General features: G+C 40.4%; 2 protein-coding genes across 2 annotated transcripts; both read left to right on the forward strand.

Annotated features, from left to right (window-relative positions):
- The first annotated feature begins 1,504 nt into the window (after nucleotides 1-1,504).
- On the forward strand, nucleotides 1,505-6,790 carry LOC108443872 (B-cell receptor CD22-like). The gene is made up of 9 exons (XM_037543467.1): nucleotides 1,505-1,570; nucleotides 2,112-2,178; nucleotides 2,349-2,693; nucleotides 3,702-3,950; nucleotides 4,862-5,125; nucleotides 5,288-5,369; nucleotides 5,702-5,747; nucleotides 5,890-6,083; nucleotides 6,514-6,790. Exons 2-9 carry the CDS (start codon nucleotides 2,121-2,123, stop codon nucleotides 6,569-6,571), a joined length of 1,296 nt encoding a protein of 431 aa, XP_037399364.1. The 5' UTR covers nucleotides 1,505-1,570; nucleotides 2,112-2,120; the 3' UTR covers nucleotides 6,572-6,790.
- Nucleotides 6,791-12,010: 5,220 nt separating this feature from the next.
- LOC119264682 lies at nucleotides 12,011-14,227 on the forward strand. The gene is made up of 4 exons (XM_037543309.1): nucleotides 12,011-12,078; nucleotides 12,247-12,591; nucleotides 13,433-13,674; nucleotides 14,180-14,227. Exons 1-4 carry the CDS (start codon nucleotides 12,021-12,023, stop codon nucleotides 14,225-14,227), a joined length of 693 nt encoding a protein of 230 aa, XP_037399206.1. The 5' UTR covers nucleotides 12,011-12,020.
- Nucleotides 14,228-14,541: the final 314 nt, after the last annotated feature.

The following is a 14,541-nucleotide window of genomic DNA, read 5'->3' on the forward strand; positions in this document are numbered from 1 at the left end:
GATAGGAAAGCACTGCAGAGGGTGGTGAAGGCTGCACAGAGGATTGCTGGAGTCAGCCTCCCCAGCACCACAGACATTTACACCTCCAGATGCAGGAAAAGGGCTACCTGCATCAGGAAGGATCCCACCCACCCAGCACATGCACTTTTTGTCCCGCTCCCCTCAGGCAGGAGGCTGCGGAGCATCAAGTGCAAAGCAACCAGACTCAGAAACAGCTTCATACCAGAAGCTGTAAGGCTCCTAAATTCCAACTGAACACACTGCACTGACACTTACAAGAACAAGTACTGTTACAGGCACTGTCACTTTAAACCGCACTGAGACACTTTATCTAGACACTTTATCCACTGCTCTAATTCAATATCATGCTGCTATAGCAAACTTGCACTCTGGACTTCATATTGCTGCTAACTGCCTACTCTCCTACTCTCCCTCTCTTGTGTACTTTCTATTTATTTATCTATTTTAATAACAGCTCTTGGGTGTAAACTGGACCATGAGATCTTAATTTCGTTCCACCTCATGTACCATGTGATGCAAATGACAATAAAATCTCCTTGAATCCTTGAATCCTTGAATGATGACAAACAATAAACAGTTCAAACAACACATCAAACAAACAGCACGATCAAACAAAGACCAGCCAAGACAAGGGGCAAAGACAGACCTTATAAAACAGGGATAACAAGGGACAGGTGAAAACAATCAGGGGTGGAGTCAAGAAACAAGGGGGCTGGACCAAAACAAATGCACATGGAAGATCCAAAACACAAAGCACATGGACAGGACTGGGAGGGGCCAATCATGACAAATAGGGTGAACTACTGATTTTGCAACCAGTGCCCACTGCATCGTCACAGAAAGTACCAAGTTTTCTAGCAGTTTTGTTGTGCTGTAGTAGTGTGCTTATGTTGTGCTATAGTAACCAGTGTTCTGACTTTAAATAATTCTGTGACAGTATTTACACAGCACCAGCAGATGTCCAAGTCTATAAAAATTAACCTTTAAAATAACTTTAGCTTCTTCCTCCACACACTTGTACTATTACTTTTACTTTTTCTCTCTGTTACCAAAACTAACGAACACACACACACACACACACACACACACACACACACACACACACACACAGTATTCGATCGTCTGGCTTCACACGCATATACATTTGAGTGACCTCCCATTCTTAATCCATAGAGTTTAATATGATATCAGCCCACCCTTTGCAGCTATAACAGCTTCAACTCTTCTGGGAAGGCTTTCCACAAGGGTTAGGAGAGTGTTTATGGGAATTTTCAACCATTCTTCCAGAAGCGCATTTGTGAGGCCGTGACAGAAAGACTTCATAGTTTCACTGAAAGATAATTTTGGATTTTGCAGAAGTTTCGGGGAAAGCTCGTCTGTTGCTGCTGCTAAGAATGTCACATGCTTCCTGTAAGAGGCATGCGTATATTAATAACTCTGGGTTTCTGTCTGAGTTCATAACTAGTTAAAAAAATACACCACATCTAGTTTGACATCTCAGTGCTGTCTCTGTTCTCACCACGTTGGAGATGAACCTCGTTACAGAACGGTGAGATGTTTTCTTTAATTCAAAGTGTTTTAATAGCTTATGAGAAAGATACAGTACATATTTGGTTACATGATTCAGCTTTAGATATGTTTATTTTAATTTTACTGTCATGTGGGATTGTTCTGGGGGGAAGCCTGGAGAACATATGTTCACAGATGCTTAAGAAATAAGATAAAAAACAAATGTTGCAAATGAAGTGCATAGTAATTTATGTTATTGTCCAAGGAAAAAAAATATGATGCTTTGGGAGGAGAACAGCTCTAAATGAAGGTGATCCAGGTTGCTAAGTAGAGACCTCCCCTTGTGAAGAACCAGCTGGTCATGGATACTCAGAAATGCCTCTTTAATGGTTGTTTTCATAAGTTTTTGTTCTTCACAGTCAGGTTTCAATAAGACACAATTATGAATTATGAATAAAAACAGATTAAAGAAAGCACAGACTTCCAGATAGTGTCAGCAGTTAAAGTTTTCAGCTAAAGAAATTACAAGAACATCTGGAAACATTTCATTTAACCGTCATTACTTTAAAAATCTCTTCCAGGCTGCTGTGATGAGGTCATTGAGAATGGCTCCTCCTTTTCCTCTGGTCTTTCTGCTCATGACTGCTGGTGAGTCAGTGTTTGTTGTGGTTAGTGGTTTCTCTCAGAATCAGCTCAGTGGTGTAGAGTAGCTGCTGGAGTTGGAGAGGAGAGAAGTGAAGCTGTAAGCTACAGTAACTCTGACTGTCTTATGGGCTCCAGACTCTGTAATCAGCTCTTTCATGCATCATATGTTTCAGGAGCTTTTGGAACAAAGTGGAGTGTGAAGTACAACCAACAGAAAATCTGTGCTTTAAAAGGATCCACAGTGTTTATGAATGGAACTTTTACTCACCCAGAAGGTATCAAAGTGACAGAGACTTTCTGGAGCATCGACCCAGTTAAGGGGGTGGAGCCGACTGATCTGAGTAAAGACCCAGTTTATTCAGGCAGAGTCGAGTTTTTAACTGATGATCAGAAACACTTCTCCCTCAAACTGAGTGATGTGATGAAGAAGGATGAACATCAGTTCTGCTTCAGAATCATAACAAATGAAGAAAAAGAAAGATGGACAAGTGTTCCTGGAGTTCGGCTCAGAGTGACAGGTGAGTTAATTAGCCCATTGTCCAGCTAAAAGACACAGCTCTGGATTCAGAGTAATGTTTATTCATGACTGCTCTGAATATTCATGTTGTTTTATCATCATTGATTTTATTAATCTGCTCTAATGATGTTCAGCTAGCATGGATAGATCAGAGGAACAGGCATGATAAAAAGAAACATAGACTAAACACACAATGGAAATCTGAAGAAACAAGACCAAACAATATAATACATACAATACAAAGACCAGCAACCTAACAGGGGAAAACAAGGGGCTTAAATACAAGAGCAGGTAACAAGATACAGGTGGAACAATCAAGGGTGGACTCTAGAAACAAGGGGGCAGAACAGGGAAGAAGCAAAACAAGGAAGCACATGGAAAAGACCAAAAGATAAACAAGCACATGGAGGACTGAGAGGGGCCAATCGTGACACACTAACTAGACCTTACACATCAAAGTACAGTCAAATCTATTCGTAAATAGATTGTGAAATTAGCACAATATCAATACAAATGGAAATTAATAATAACACTGATCATTTTCCACACAGCAGTTCTTGTACTAAACTCGATATACCAATTAAAGACTGCAAGTCTAGCTGTACATAACTGTTAAAGTAAATATCCACCTCCCTCAAATACAAAATATAGTTACATAGTACAGTAGAACATCTTGTACTGTAATATTTTCCCTCAGAAATCCACAGTGTTATGAAAGTAATCACATAACACAGTCACATATATAAGTCTATACCTATACATACATGTCAGAGTTGGCCAGTAGGGGGAACACTGCAACACTCACTCATACCAAAACTCCCATATGGCTTTTGAGTCTACTGCATAGATTTTAAAATTTTTTTAATGGCTCACTATCAAAACATCTGCATTAATCAGGGCTGCTCTATGTAAATGATATGCATGTGTGGTTGATGATAATATAAGTTTTTTCACAAAGAGTCTGACTTTACAGCTTTTATCTGATCTGATGGTCCTCTTATTGTCTTAGAGCTCCATGTAGAAGCTCCTGAAGAAGTGATGGAGGGAGAAACAGCAGATCTGACATGTAAGACCACCTGCAGTCTGACTGACCCAACATTCATCTGGTACAAAAACGGACGTCCTTTAACCACAAAGACCATCAAGAACAACCAGCTCCACCTGCAGACGGTCAGCAGTGAGGATGCAGGCAGTTATAGCTGTGCTGTAGGAGGATCTCAACACCTCCGCTCTACTGCTCACAGCCTCAGAGTCAGATGTGAGTTTAATTTTTGTTCTTTAAGTCTTTAAGTCAGCTTTATTGTCAATGTTACGTCATATACAGGACATGTCAGAGGACATACAGAGTGCTGAAACTGTGTTGCTCTCAGACCCCACGGTGTTGCAGTAACATTAAACAGACCGTAAACAGGAATCTGTGAATCGTAAAAATAAGCATTAAATGTAGAAAAATAAAAACATCATAAATATAATCAATTCAGAAATAAAGAAATAAAGTGGTTGTATTTCATGGCTAAAATCCTGATGTGTTGTTCTTGCGTAAGGTGACACCAATCATCCACTCCAGACTATTTGTTACTCAGTTTACTTTATCTGTTGTCCATGTCACTTACATCTAGCAAGTGTTCTATCTCAAGTTTTCAAGGAACACTTCAGACTCTGGGTTCAGTTGTTATTACAGGCACAGCACACTCAGACCAGGCATTAGGCTCTGGACCCAAATGTGAATACAATGTACAAGGTACTCCCCTCTCTCTCTTGATGTGTCAGAACCTGCTTGCTCATCATTAATCCAAAGATGTATCCCTTATTTTGGCCCAATTAAATTTAACCTATTTAAAAGGTCCACTTGTCTTTTTGGTATCTGATCATTAAAGAGAGCGAGCTGCATCTTTGGTACCCAGCACCTCCCCTGGTGCTTATCAAACACCTGTTTATACACTGGCATCCTGGTGGCTTAAGGTTCAAAGGGTTTATTTGAAGGCCTTGGCTGCTTAGAAGAGTTCTTGGATTTTCCAGCACAAAAAGTCTCAGGGACTTTGTTGCTTTATGTACACTTTCTAATGTCCTATGTATATAACTTGTATTAAGGACATTCTCTTTAATCATCATGTTGGTTACTATATTAGACATTTTCTTTCTATTCCGTCATATCCGGTATGCTTCTAGATCCTCCAAAGAGGGTCTCAGTGTCCATCAGCTCCTCTGGTGAAATAGTGGAGGGCAGTTCAGTGACTCTGACCTGCAGCAGTGATGGAAACCCACCTGTGAAGATCTACACCTGGTTTAAAGAAGGTGGAACCTCACCTGTAGGATCTGGACAGAATTATAGCATTATCAGCATCACTGCTGACCACACTGAACTGTACTACTGTGAAGCTCAGAATGAACACGGAGCTCAGAGGTCAGCTGGAGTGTCAGTCCCTGTTGAAGGTGAAGGACTAAAGGTTGTCGTATGTTCTCTTCTCTAGATCATTTGTTCATTCATTCACTGTTAACAGCAGATGGTGAATAATAAGATAAATACTGTGTTCCAGTGTTCACTTTTACAGTAATGACAGACTAAAGTGATGGAGATGATCTTCTCTGCTGCAGGTCAGGGTTTGTCTGCAGTGTGGATTGCAGTGGGTGGAGGGGGAGGCTTTGTCCTTATCAGTGTCCTAATCTGCATCTGGAGGTCAGTAATCCTTCGAAAAACATTTTCCAGCCATGTGAAAAAATGTTGGGGGTCTATCAGTTCAGCATCAGCAGTTAAAGTCTATTATTTGTTCTCTTATGTTTTCGTATTTTGGTTGGTTGGTTAGTGTAATGGGTAACACCTTCTTCTACGCTGTAGACTGGGGTTCAATCCCCCACCAGGGCAAGCACCCTACACTATACCAATAAGAGTCCTTGGGCAAGACTCCTAACACCACCTTGGCCTACCTATGTAAAATGATCAAACTGTAAATCACTCTGGATAAGAGCGTCAACCAAATGCCATAAATGTAAATATAAATATTTTCACAGAATGAACAAAAGAGCCACTAGAACTGACCACAATAAGCCAAAACAGGTAAGCTGGCCACCACCCAAATGACCCTTAAAATAAAGAGGTCTATTAATTCTCATTTGTTTCTTCATGAAGAGCTACACAGTTTCATGTTTGAGGCACGTCCAGGGCATTAATCTCTTTTCCATGAATGGCTTTTCTTCAGGATGATGTCCTCTACACCACCTACAGACCTGGACAGACCACTGCTGATACTGACGCTGATTCTGCAACTGGAGTGGCTGATGATGTCCATTATGCTACAGTCAGGATTCAGAATGATAAAGTGACCAGCACTGACCAGCAGGGGGAGCCCCAATATGCCAGTGTTACATTCCAGCACTACACAGCTGCCACTGGGTGAGTTTCACCAGCATAACTCACTTCTATATCAAGCTGCTCTTTGTATAAATGGATCTAAAAGTGTAAAGAATCCTGCACTACAATTACTCTTATGAACAAAAGCTTAAATATTTGTGGTTCAACTTTTTAAGGCCACCCGATTGTTCGGAAACTCTTAACCTGTTACAATGACTTCCTGTTTCACTTCTGAATAAATATGAGACGACACAAAGGTCCGATTCCCTTAGTCATCCATTAAGATGTGAAAGATTAGAGAATACAAAAGATCCACTTTAAAAATCAAATAAAACAGTGTTTTAATTTGGTTTCTGGGTAGATTTTTATTTAAATTAAGTCCAGTTTGTGGTTCTTGAGGTTTTCAGATCAAAGCCAGATGGTCTTTTTACTGCAGAAGTGCTGATGTGAGTTTCTCTGGTTTGTTTTGTAGGTCACTGACTCAAACAGTGGATGAGCCCTCAGTGATTTACAGCACAGCAACCCACTGAGGAATTAAAGGAGGAGAGAGAGCGAGAGAGAGACAGAGAGAGAGAGAGAGATCCTTTGGATTAGGGCCTCAAATGAACTGCAAAATAATAAGAAAGTACAAGAACTGTGTTTATGCTGGAGGAAGAAAAGCAGTGCAGTCTTACTGATTACTGCTGTTGAAAGAAAACCTTGTATCTCCAAAATAGTAACTTTACAGGAGAAGGAAAAAAACATGCTTTTGTTTTAATTAAACCCTTATTAGTCCCACAACAAGGAAATTTCACCTCTGCATTTAACCCATCCGTGAAGTGAAACAGCACATATACACTAGTGAATACACACACACTAGGGGGCAGTGAGCACACTTGCGCGGAGCAGTGGGCAGACCAATCCACAGTGCCCGGGGAGCAGTTGGGGGTTAGGTGTCTTGCTCAAGGACACCTCAGGCATGGACTGTCGGCTCTGGGGATCGAACTGGTGACCTTCCGGACACAAGGCTGGTTCCCTGACCTCCAGCCCATGACTGCTCCTTAATGTAAGTCAAGGGAACCAGATGTCTTTCCAAGTCATTTTTGGTAATTTCCTTTAGGGCATTCAACATGCCTTTTCAAATACTGTCAAAAACTGAAAAACAAGCTTCTGTTCCCATGACAGCGGTATATTTGTTTATTGAAGTGGGAGCAGAACGTCGTGTTTTGTCCTTTTATGACATGTAATCACTTTGCACATCTATTGTTAAATGTTAAAGAATCAGAAAAGAGAATTCAAGCTTTTCCTCTTCCCCAGAGGAAGGTGGAGACTGCTGCACTAGCGTCAGTGGGTTATTAGAGTTCAAAAATCAAGTGACGAGGGTTACACTGTGACTTCTGTACAAAAAGACCACCAACAGTGAATTGTCTAAAATCTGATGATGCTGTGATTTTGAATGCTGATCAACATCCATGTGAAGCAATTAAGTGTGTAAATAAACCTGCTGTGGATGTTTCCTCTTCTGTGTTATCGTAAATCTCTACCTATAGATGGCAGCACCACACTGAACAGGATTCAGATACGACTCGAAGGTTAATGCTGGATCTAATTACGATTTCAGAACTGAGAGCAGAGCTAAACATCACCCCACACACCAGAGGCCTCACTGCTTAAAGCAGGGTTTCAGACCCTCGATCCTAGAGGCCCACTGCCCAACACAGTATAGTGATCTACACCTGATCAAGCTAATCAGATCAATAACAACCCCTTACTGAGTGGAAGCAGAGCAGATGAAGCACTAAATGTGCAGGGCAGTGGGTCTCCAGGACAACACTGGCTTACAGACAGACTCTTATAATCTCAGTAATTCAAAAACACAGTTTATTGTAATAATGGGATGAATGTGGCTCTTTTGTTCATTCTGTGAAAATATTGATATTTACAGCATTTGGCTGACGCTCTTATCCAGAGCGACTTACAATTTGATCATTTTACACAACTTGGCCAAAGTGGTGTTAGGAGTCTTGCCCAAGGACTCTTATTGGTATAGCGTAGGGTGCTTGCCCTGGTGGGGGATTGAACCCCAATCTACACTATAGAAGGCAAAAGGTGTTACCCACTACACTAACCAACCATCCACATACTTAGTAAAATCCAAGTCAGGGTAACTTTTACATACGATTGAGTGTGATTATTTAAACTACTGACATTAAAGAAACCCTATAATATCTGTCTGTGAACCCACCAAAGAGGGTCTCAGTGTCCACCAGTTCTTCTTTTATTGAAACAGTGGTGGGCAGTTCAGTGAATCTGACCTGCAGCAGTGATGGAAACCCACCTGTGAAGATCTACACCTGGTTTAAAGAGTTCAATCTTGTCTTGTAATGTGACCCAATACCGCAGCAAGTAAGTGCTACCCAAAGCTCTTCCTCTAGATGGCAGTGTAGGACTGAGTGTTTTAGGATGGAGGGGTGAAAAGGTGAGGGTGCTGTCCAAGGTGCTGTTCTGAGCTCCTTACCTTTTGGTTTCAGCCAGTAAATCATGATGGAGATGATTTGATTCAAACAGTAAAGCCATTAAACGACAGATGGTTCATAAACTTTGTCAGTCTAGATGTTTGGTTTAAACAGAACACGGTGTAAATAGGAACTTCAAGTGTTTTCAATAAGGGTTCTTTTTTTAAAGGGTTCCACTGGAGTTCATCAGCATTTTACACCTCTGTTCTCTGAACTCTATTGAAAGTGTGTAACTGCATGTGAACATTAACACAGCTTAGGTTCCTAATAACACACAGCAGATAAAACAGCGCCCTCTTCCTGTTAACTCACAAACTGCAGACAGACAGCCCAGAGACCAGTGATGACGTCAAGCCCTACTGTCTCTTAAAGTAACAGTACAGACACTGAACAGACTCCTGAATGAGGAAACTGGGACATGGAAATGGAGAAATATGAGATGGGTGAGAGACGAGTGGCTGTAGTGAACACATTTTGTGAATAACTTTATTTGCTAATGAGTTTTTTTAGAACTGTGGTTTATGATGTAGTTTACTAACCATCAGGCTGGCAGAGTAAAGTAATGAAGCTGTATCAGTTTAAACAGATGGAGCAGTTTTATACATGAATCTCAGTGTGAACACAGTAAACTGAACGTTGAGGTTATGAAATAAAAAGCTGTGTTAAATTGTATTGATTGTTAAAATTGTTAAAAATGGTGTTGAACCTGCAGCAGATCAGTCACTGTGTTCTTCAGATGATCTGATGGTGTTTATTCTATCAGCTGGGTAACACTGTACTGAGATCAGCTCTGATAAACACACCAGTAGCCACGTTTACATGCTGCCTAATAATCCGTTAATAATCTCAGAGTAAAGCTCAATCTGAATAGAATATGTTCATGTAAACACCTCGATCAGAATAGTCTAGTCCGATTGAGGCCATTTGGAATACAATTTCTATCCGATTGAACAAGGTGGGTAAACCTCTAAATAATTCCTTAGATAGAAGAATAATATCCGTGTAAATGCCTGAATCCGATTACACTCCAGTCAGACTGGGTAAGTACATTCTGCGCATGCTCAACACGTCATAGCGAAAAGGTTTATACTGTTCAACACAGCGGAGCAGAAACTCGTCTGCAGAGGAGACAAAGTTTATACTCTGAGCTTTAAAAGACGGCGGTGGGACGGACGTCCAGCTTATGTGTCTCAGAACACGACGTCTTCCTCTCTGCCTTCTTTAATAAGGACATGAGAAGGACATTTTCCTGAGTCTGACACCAATTAAAAACACAAGCACTGCTCACTGCTGCTCATCTCACTCTGACTGGACCTCACCTGATGCTCGCTGTCATGGTAATGTTTACTGTCAGTGTTTCTCCGCGCATGCACATCAATTTGCATTGGATTACTTGTAAATGAGCATGTAAACAAATATTTTCCATCGAGTGTTGAAAAGGGTGCATATAAACACCTCAGTCTGAATCTGTAATCCGATTGTATTGAATCGGACTGGCGGAAATCTTTGCATGTAAACACAGCCAGTGATGACTGATGCTTCATACAGTAGCAGGAGAAGAGGAGGGGCTGGATAAAGTCCTACATAATTACATGTATATCACACACGCACCTTCTAAGCCACATATCCTTCTGGGTCCCAGGAGCCTATCCAGCAGTCATTGGGTGGAAGGCAGGATACACCCTGGACAGGTCACCAGTCCATTGTAGGGCAGACAGACATATACATTCACTCACACCTAGCATGCACAGTAGGCCTGACAACATGTCCTTGGACTGTGGGAGGAAACTCCACACTGAGAGGACCCCGGTCACCTGGCCCAATCAAATCCAGGCCCTGGGAATCAAACCCAGACGCTTCTCGCTGTGAGGCGGCAGCGCTACCCACTGTGCCATCGTGCCGCCCTGTGTCTAACATCAATAACTTGAATTGACTGAAAGAAAATCCAGACTTTGCAAAAGTTTAAAGTCAATTTAAAGTCAATCATAAAGTTGATCTCTTGCTGCAGCTAAGAAGGTCACATGCATCCTGTTAGAGGAAACATCATTTAAATGAGCCTGGCCATTTCTGTGAAGAGCAGCAGATCATAGTTATACGTGTTAACCACACGTCTATCGTCTCTGTTCTGTCTCTGTTCTCCACATTCATCACTAGAACAATCGAGACCAGCCTCACCACAGAACGGTAAGACGTTTTCTTTAGTCCAAAAGGTTTTTTTGTTTGTTTTTTTGCGATCAAATGTTTTTATTTTTATTTTGTAACAGAGTGCTCCAGCCTAATACAAAATACAATGTGTTCAAAAGATTTTTAGCAGTTTATGATGAAGAATACAGCCGACAACACGTAGTATATGAAGTATTTATGTCCGTGCTGTAGTCTGTGTTGTGTGTTCTGCCATCGTTTCAGTTAAACTCAACACATAACAAAGAATGTCATGTTTTGCTTTATTTCTTGGTGTGTAAAACTTTTGGAAGGTGCAGCCTGCAGGTCCTACATGTACACGGAGAAGGTGCTCCACCTTCACTTGGCCTTAAATTCTCACAGATGTCTAAGCAACACCCATTATTTTACCAGCCATCTGGCTAAGATCTAAGATTGTAAAGAGATCTGTACAAAAAAAAATAACTAAACATATAAATAAATAAATAAATAAACAAACAAACAAAAACACGTTGTTTTATACATTTTTCAGAAACGTGTTATATTGTGCATCCCAGGTAATATAAAGAAAGCTGCAGTGTACTGGCTTTGGTTAAGTTATAATGAACATTTACTGAATACCAGTTTGTATGTAAGTAGAGCCTAAAACAAATGCAACGAAATCAGCTCTACAACATCAGACCTCCGAAAACAATAAGGCTGAATGTCAAACGGCTCTCTGCTCTTTATATATTGCACTATGTAAGTTAGGAAATTTTGGCTTCCACAGCCAAATATCCCGCTTGTTGTCCAGTCTGAATGGTGCACACATGGCCACAGTGTCCACAGTGGCTCTCTATTAGACGCACTGAGCTCTGTGTAGATACAGCAGCTGTTATTTTAAGACCTGCATGCTGCACTTTGTACTGAGAAAGGAGCTGTTTGAGACTCTGTCTAAAACAGTTGGTGGTGTCATGTCAGCTGACCTGAATACTGCTCACTGATTCGTTAAACAGATTTACCGGGTTCTGCTGGAGAACAGCGCTGGTGCTTCACTGTTTCTGCTGTAAAACGTGAACTTGCAATGTCTTCATAATGAACAATAACAGTTTTAGTGATTAAAACATTTAGGGTTCAGAGTGTGCTGTGTGTTATGAATAATGAACTATATGAGAAAAAGAAATGGAAATGAAATAAGGCATTTAATAAACTGCTTTTCTTTAAAAGCATTTATTCAGTAAAACACAGACATCACTGCTGGGTTTTACCTCTTAAGGAAGATGACAATCTGGAAACATTTCATTTAATAATGTCATTAACTAAAAATCTCCTCCAGGCTGCTGTGATGAGGTCATTGAGAACGGCTCCTCCTCTTCCTCTGGTCTTTCTGCTCATGACTGCTGGTGAGTCATTTTGTTGTGGTTTGTGGTTTCTCTCAGAATCAGCTCAGTGGTGTAGAGTAGCTGCTGGAGTTGGAGAGGAGAGAAGTGAAGCTGTAAGCTACAGTAACTCTGACTGTCTTATGGGCTCCAGACTCTGTAATCAGCTCTTTCATGCATCATATGTTTCAGGAGCTTTTGGAACAGAGTGGAGTGTGAAGTACAACCAACAGAAAATCTGTGCTTTAAATGGATCCACAGTGTTTATGAACGGAACTTTTACTCTCCCAGAAGGTCTCACAGTGACAAAGACTTTCTGGGTCATACACCCAGTTGATGGTGTGGAGCCAACTGATCTGAGTAAAGAGTCAAATTATTCAGGCAGAGTCGAGTTTTTCACTGATGATCAGAAACACTTCTCCCTCAAACTGAGTGATGTGATGAAGAAGGATGAACATCAGTTCTACTTCAGAATCATAACAAATGTAGAAAAAGAAAGATGGCTGGGTAAACCTGGAGTTCAGCTCAGAGTTACAGGTGAGTTAATCATCCTATTATAAATAATTATAACTAATACTGTATAAATCTATAGATATTTAGCAAATTTTATAAATAACGCACACATTGTCAATGAGAAAAAAAGAAGAAAAATAAACATTGTGGAATGGTGGTAAAGGTGATCAGAGAAAAAATTCTTAACTTCTAATGAATTTAAATCTATTTCTGTTGCTCAGTTTTTCATGAAAACTTTATATAATGTAATGCACATAATGTTCTGCTTAAAATACAAAACAGTTGATTTACTAAAATAGCTCATGCTGTAATTTGATAAGTCAAACAGCCAGCGTTTTAAATATATATATATATATATATATATATATATATATATATATGTGTGTGTGTGTGTGTGTGTGTGTGTGTGTAAAATCCCAAAAATAATCACATTATTTTCCCAGCTGAAAAAGGATTAATATTTTGTTAATTTCACAATTTATCATTTTCACTTGTTATAATTTTAATACTATGAAGATATTTATTCTTTGGCCAGTAGGGGGAGCAGTGGACCTGTGAATCAACCCTAAACTCCGCCTATGGTTAATGCGCCTCTGAATAGTTTTCTTTTCTTTGTTAAATTTGTAAATTTCTGCAGGAATTTTTTTTATGAGCGTAAATTTTGGTGTTGCTTGTTTTGGTTTGCCCAAATCGCTGCTTGTTTTGATGTACAACAGTTTCCTGAATGAGAAGCAGAGAAGATCAAACATCACTCAGTTTAGTTTCATCTGCTCTGGTTTCTACACTCATTGCTGACTTTCATGAATGAGGTTCACTGACTTTACAGCTTTTCCCTTCTAATCTGATGGTCCTATTATTGTCTTAGAGCTCCATGTAGAAGCTCCTGAAGAAGTGACCGAGGGACAAACAGCAGATCTGACATGTAAGACCACCTGCAGTCTGACTGACCCAACATTCATCTGGTACAAAAATGGACGTCCTTTAACCAAAAAGACCATCAAGAACAACCAACTCCACCTGCAGACGGTCAGCAGTGAGGATGCAGGCAGTTATAGCTGTGCTGTAGGAGGATCTCAACACCTCCGCTCTACTGCTCACGGCCTCAGAGTCAGATGTGAGTTTAACTGTTTATTTCTTTTTTCCTTGAAAACAAATAAAAATGAGACAGTTCCATCTCGTTTGACAAACCTCAAGTAATAGATATCACTATCGTAAATATGGTTTTAAAAAAAAGAAATTAAAGAAATAAATCATTTTTCTAGATCCTCCAAAGAGGGTCTCAGTGTCCATCAGTCCCTCTGGTGAAATAGTGGAGGGCACTTCAGTGAATCTGACCTGCAGCACTGATGGAAACCCGCCTGTGAAGATCTACACCTGGTTTAAGGGATCAGCACCAGTAGCAGAAGGAAAAACCTACAGCATTCCCAACATCAGATCTGAGCACAGTGGAGAATACACATGCCAGAGTCGGAATGATCATGGAGAGAGAAGATCCACTGCTGTGCAGATTAATGTTCTTTGTATGTTGATGATAATTTATTAGGATCTGTCTAATTTTTAGGTTCCAGTTATTGTTTCTCAGAATTTGTTTTTCCTTTTTATCTTGTTGTAGATCCTCCAAAGAGGGTCTCAGTGTCCATCAGTCCCTCTGGTGAAATAGTGGAGGGCACTTCAGTGACTCTGTCCTGCAGCAGTGATGGAAACCCACCTGTGAAGATCTACACCTGGTTTAAAGAAGGTGGAACCTCACCTGTAGGATCTGGACACAGATACAGCATCATCAGCATCACTGCTGACCACACTGTACTGTACGACTGTGAAGCTCAGAATGATCATGGAGCTCTGAATGGAACTATGATGGTCACTGTTAAGAGTAGGTGGTGAATAATGAGATGAAATATCCCTGATTCTTATTTAGCGCTTTATTATCGTTTCTTAGATTCTTAGAATACAATCAAAGAATCACTGCTATTT

This window comes from Pygocentrus nattereri, chromosome 12, assembly GCF_015220715.1.
Source record: "Pygocentrus nattereri isolate fPygNat1 chromosome 12, fPygNat1.pri, whole genome shotgun sequence".
In the NCBI taxonomy this organism is placed as follows: Eukaryota; Metazoa; Chordata; class Actinopteri; order Characiformes; family Serrasalmidae; genus Pygocentrus; species Pygocentrus nattereri.

What these genes read in the sequence shown, in the direction of transcription:
- LOC108443872 (XM_037543467.1), top strand. Translation starts at nt 2,121, where the DNA reads ATGAGGTCATTGAGAATGGCTCCTCCTTTTCCTCTGGTCTTTCTGCTC. An exon ending in CTTTCTGCTCATGACTGCTG is followed by an intron (nt 2,179 to 2,348) that starts GTGAGTCAGTGT and finishes CATATGTTTCAG; the next exon opens with GAGCTTTTGGAACAAAGTGG. An exon ending in AGTTCGGCTCAGAGTGACAG is followed by an intron (nt 2,694 to 3,701) that starts GTGAGTTAATTA and finishes TTATTGTCTTAG; the next exon opens with AGCTCCATGTAGAAGCTCCT.
- LOC119264682 (XM_037543309.1), top strand. Translation starts at nt 12,021, where the DNA reads ATGAGGTCATTGAGAACGGCTCCTCCTCTTCCTCTGGTCTTTCTGCTC. An exon ending in CTTTCTGCTCATGACTGCTG is followed by an intron (nt 12,079 to 12,246) that starts GTGAGTCATTTT and finishes CATATGTTTCAG; the next exon opens with GAGCTTTTGGAACAGAGTGG. An exon ending in CTACTGCTCACGGCCTCAGA is followed by an intron (nt 13,675 to 14,179) that starts GTCAGATGTGAG and finishes ATCTTGTTGTAG; the next exon opens with ATCCTCCAAAGAGGGTCTCA.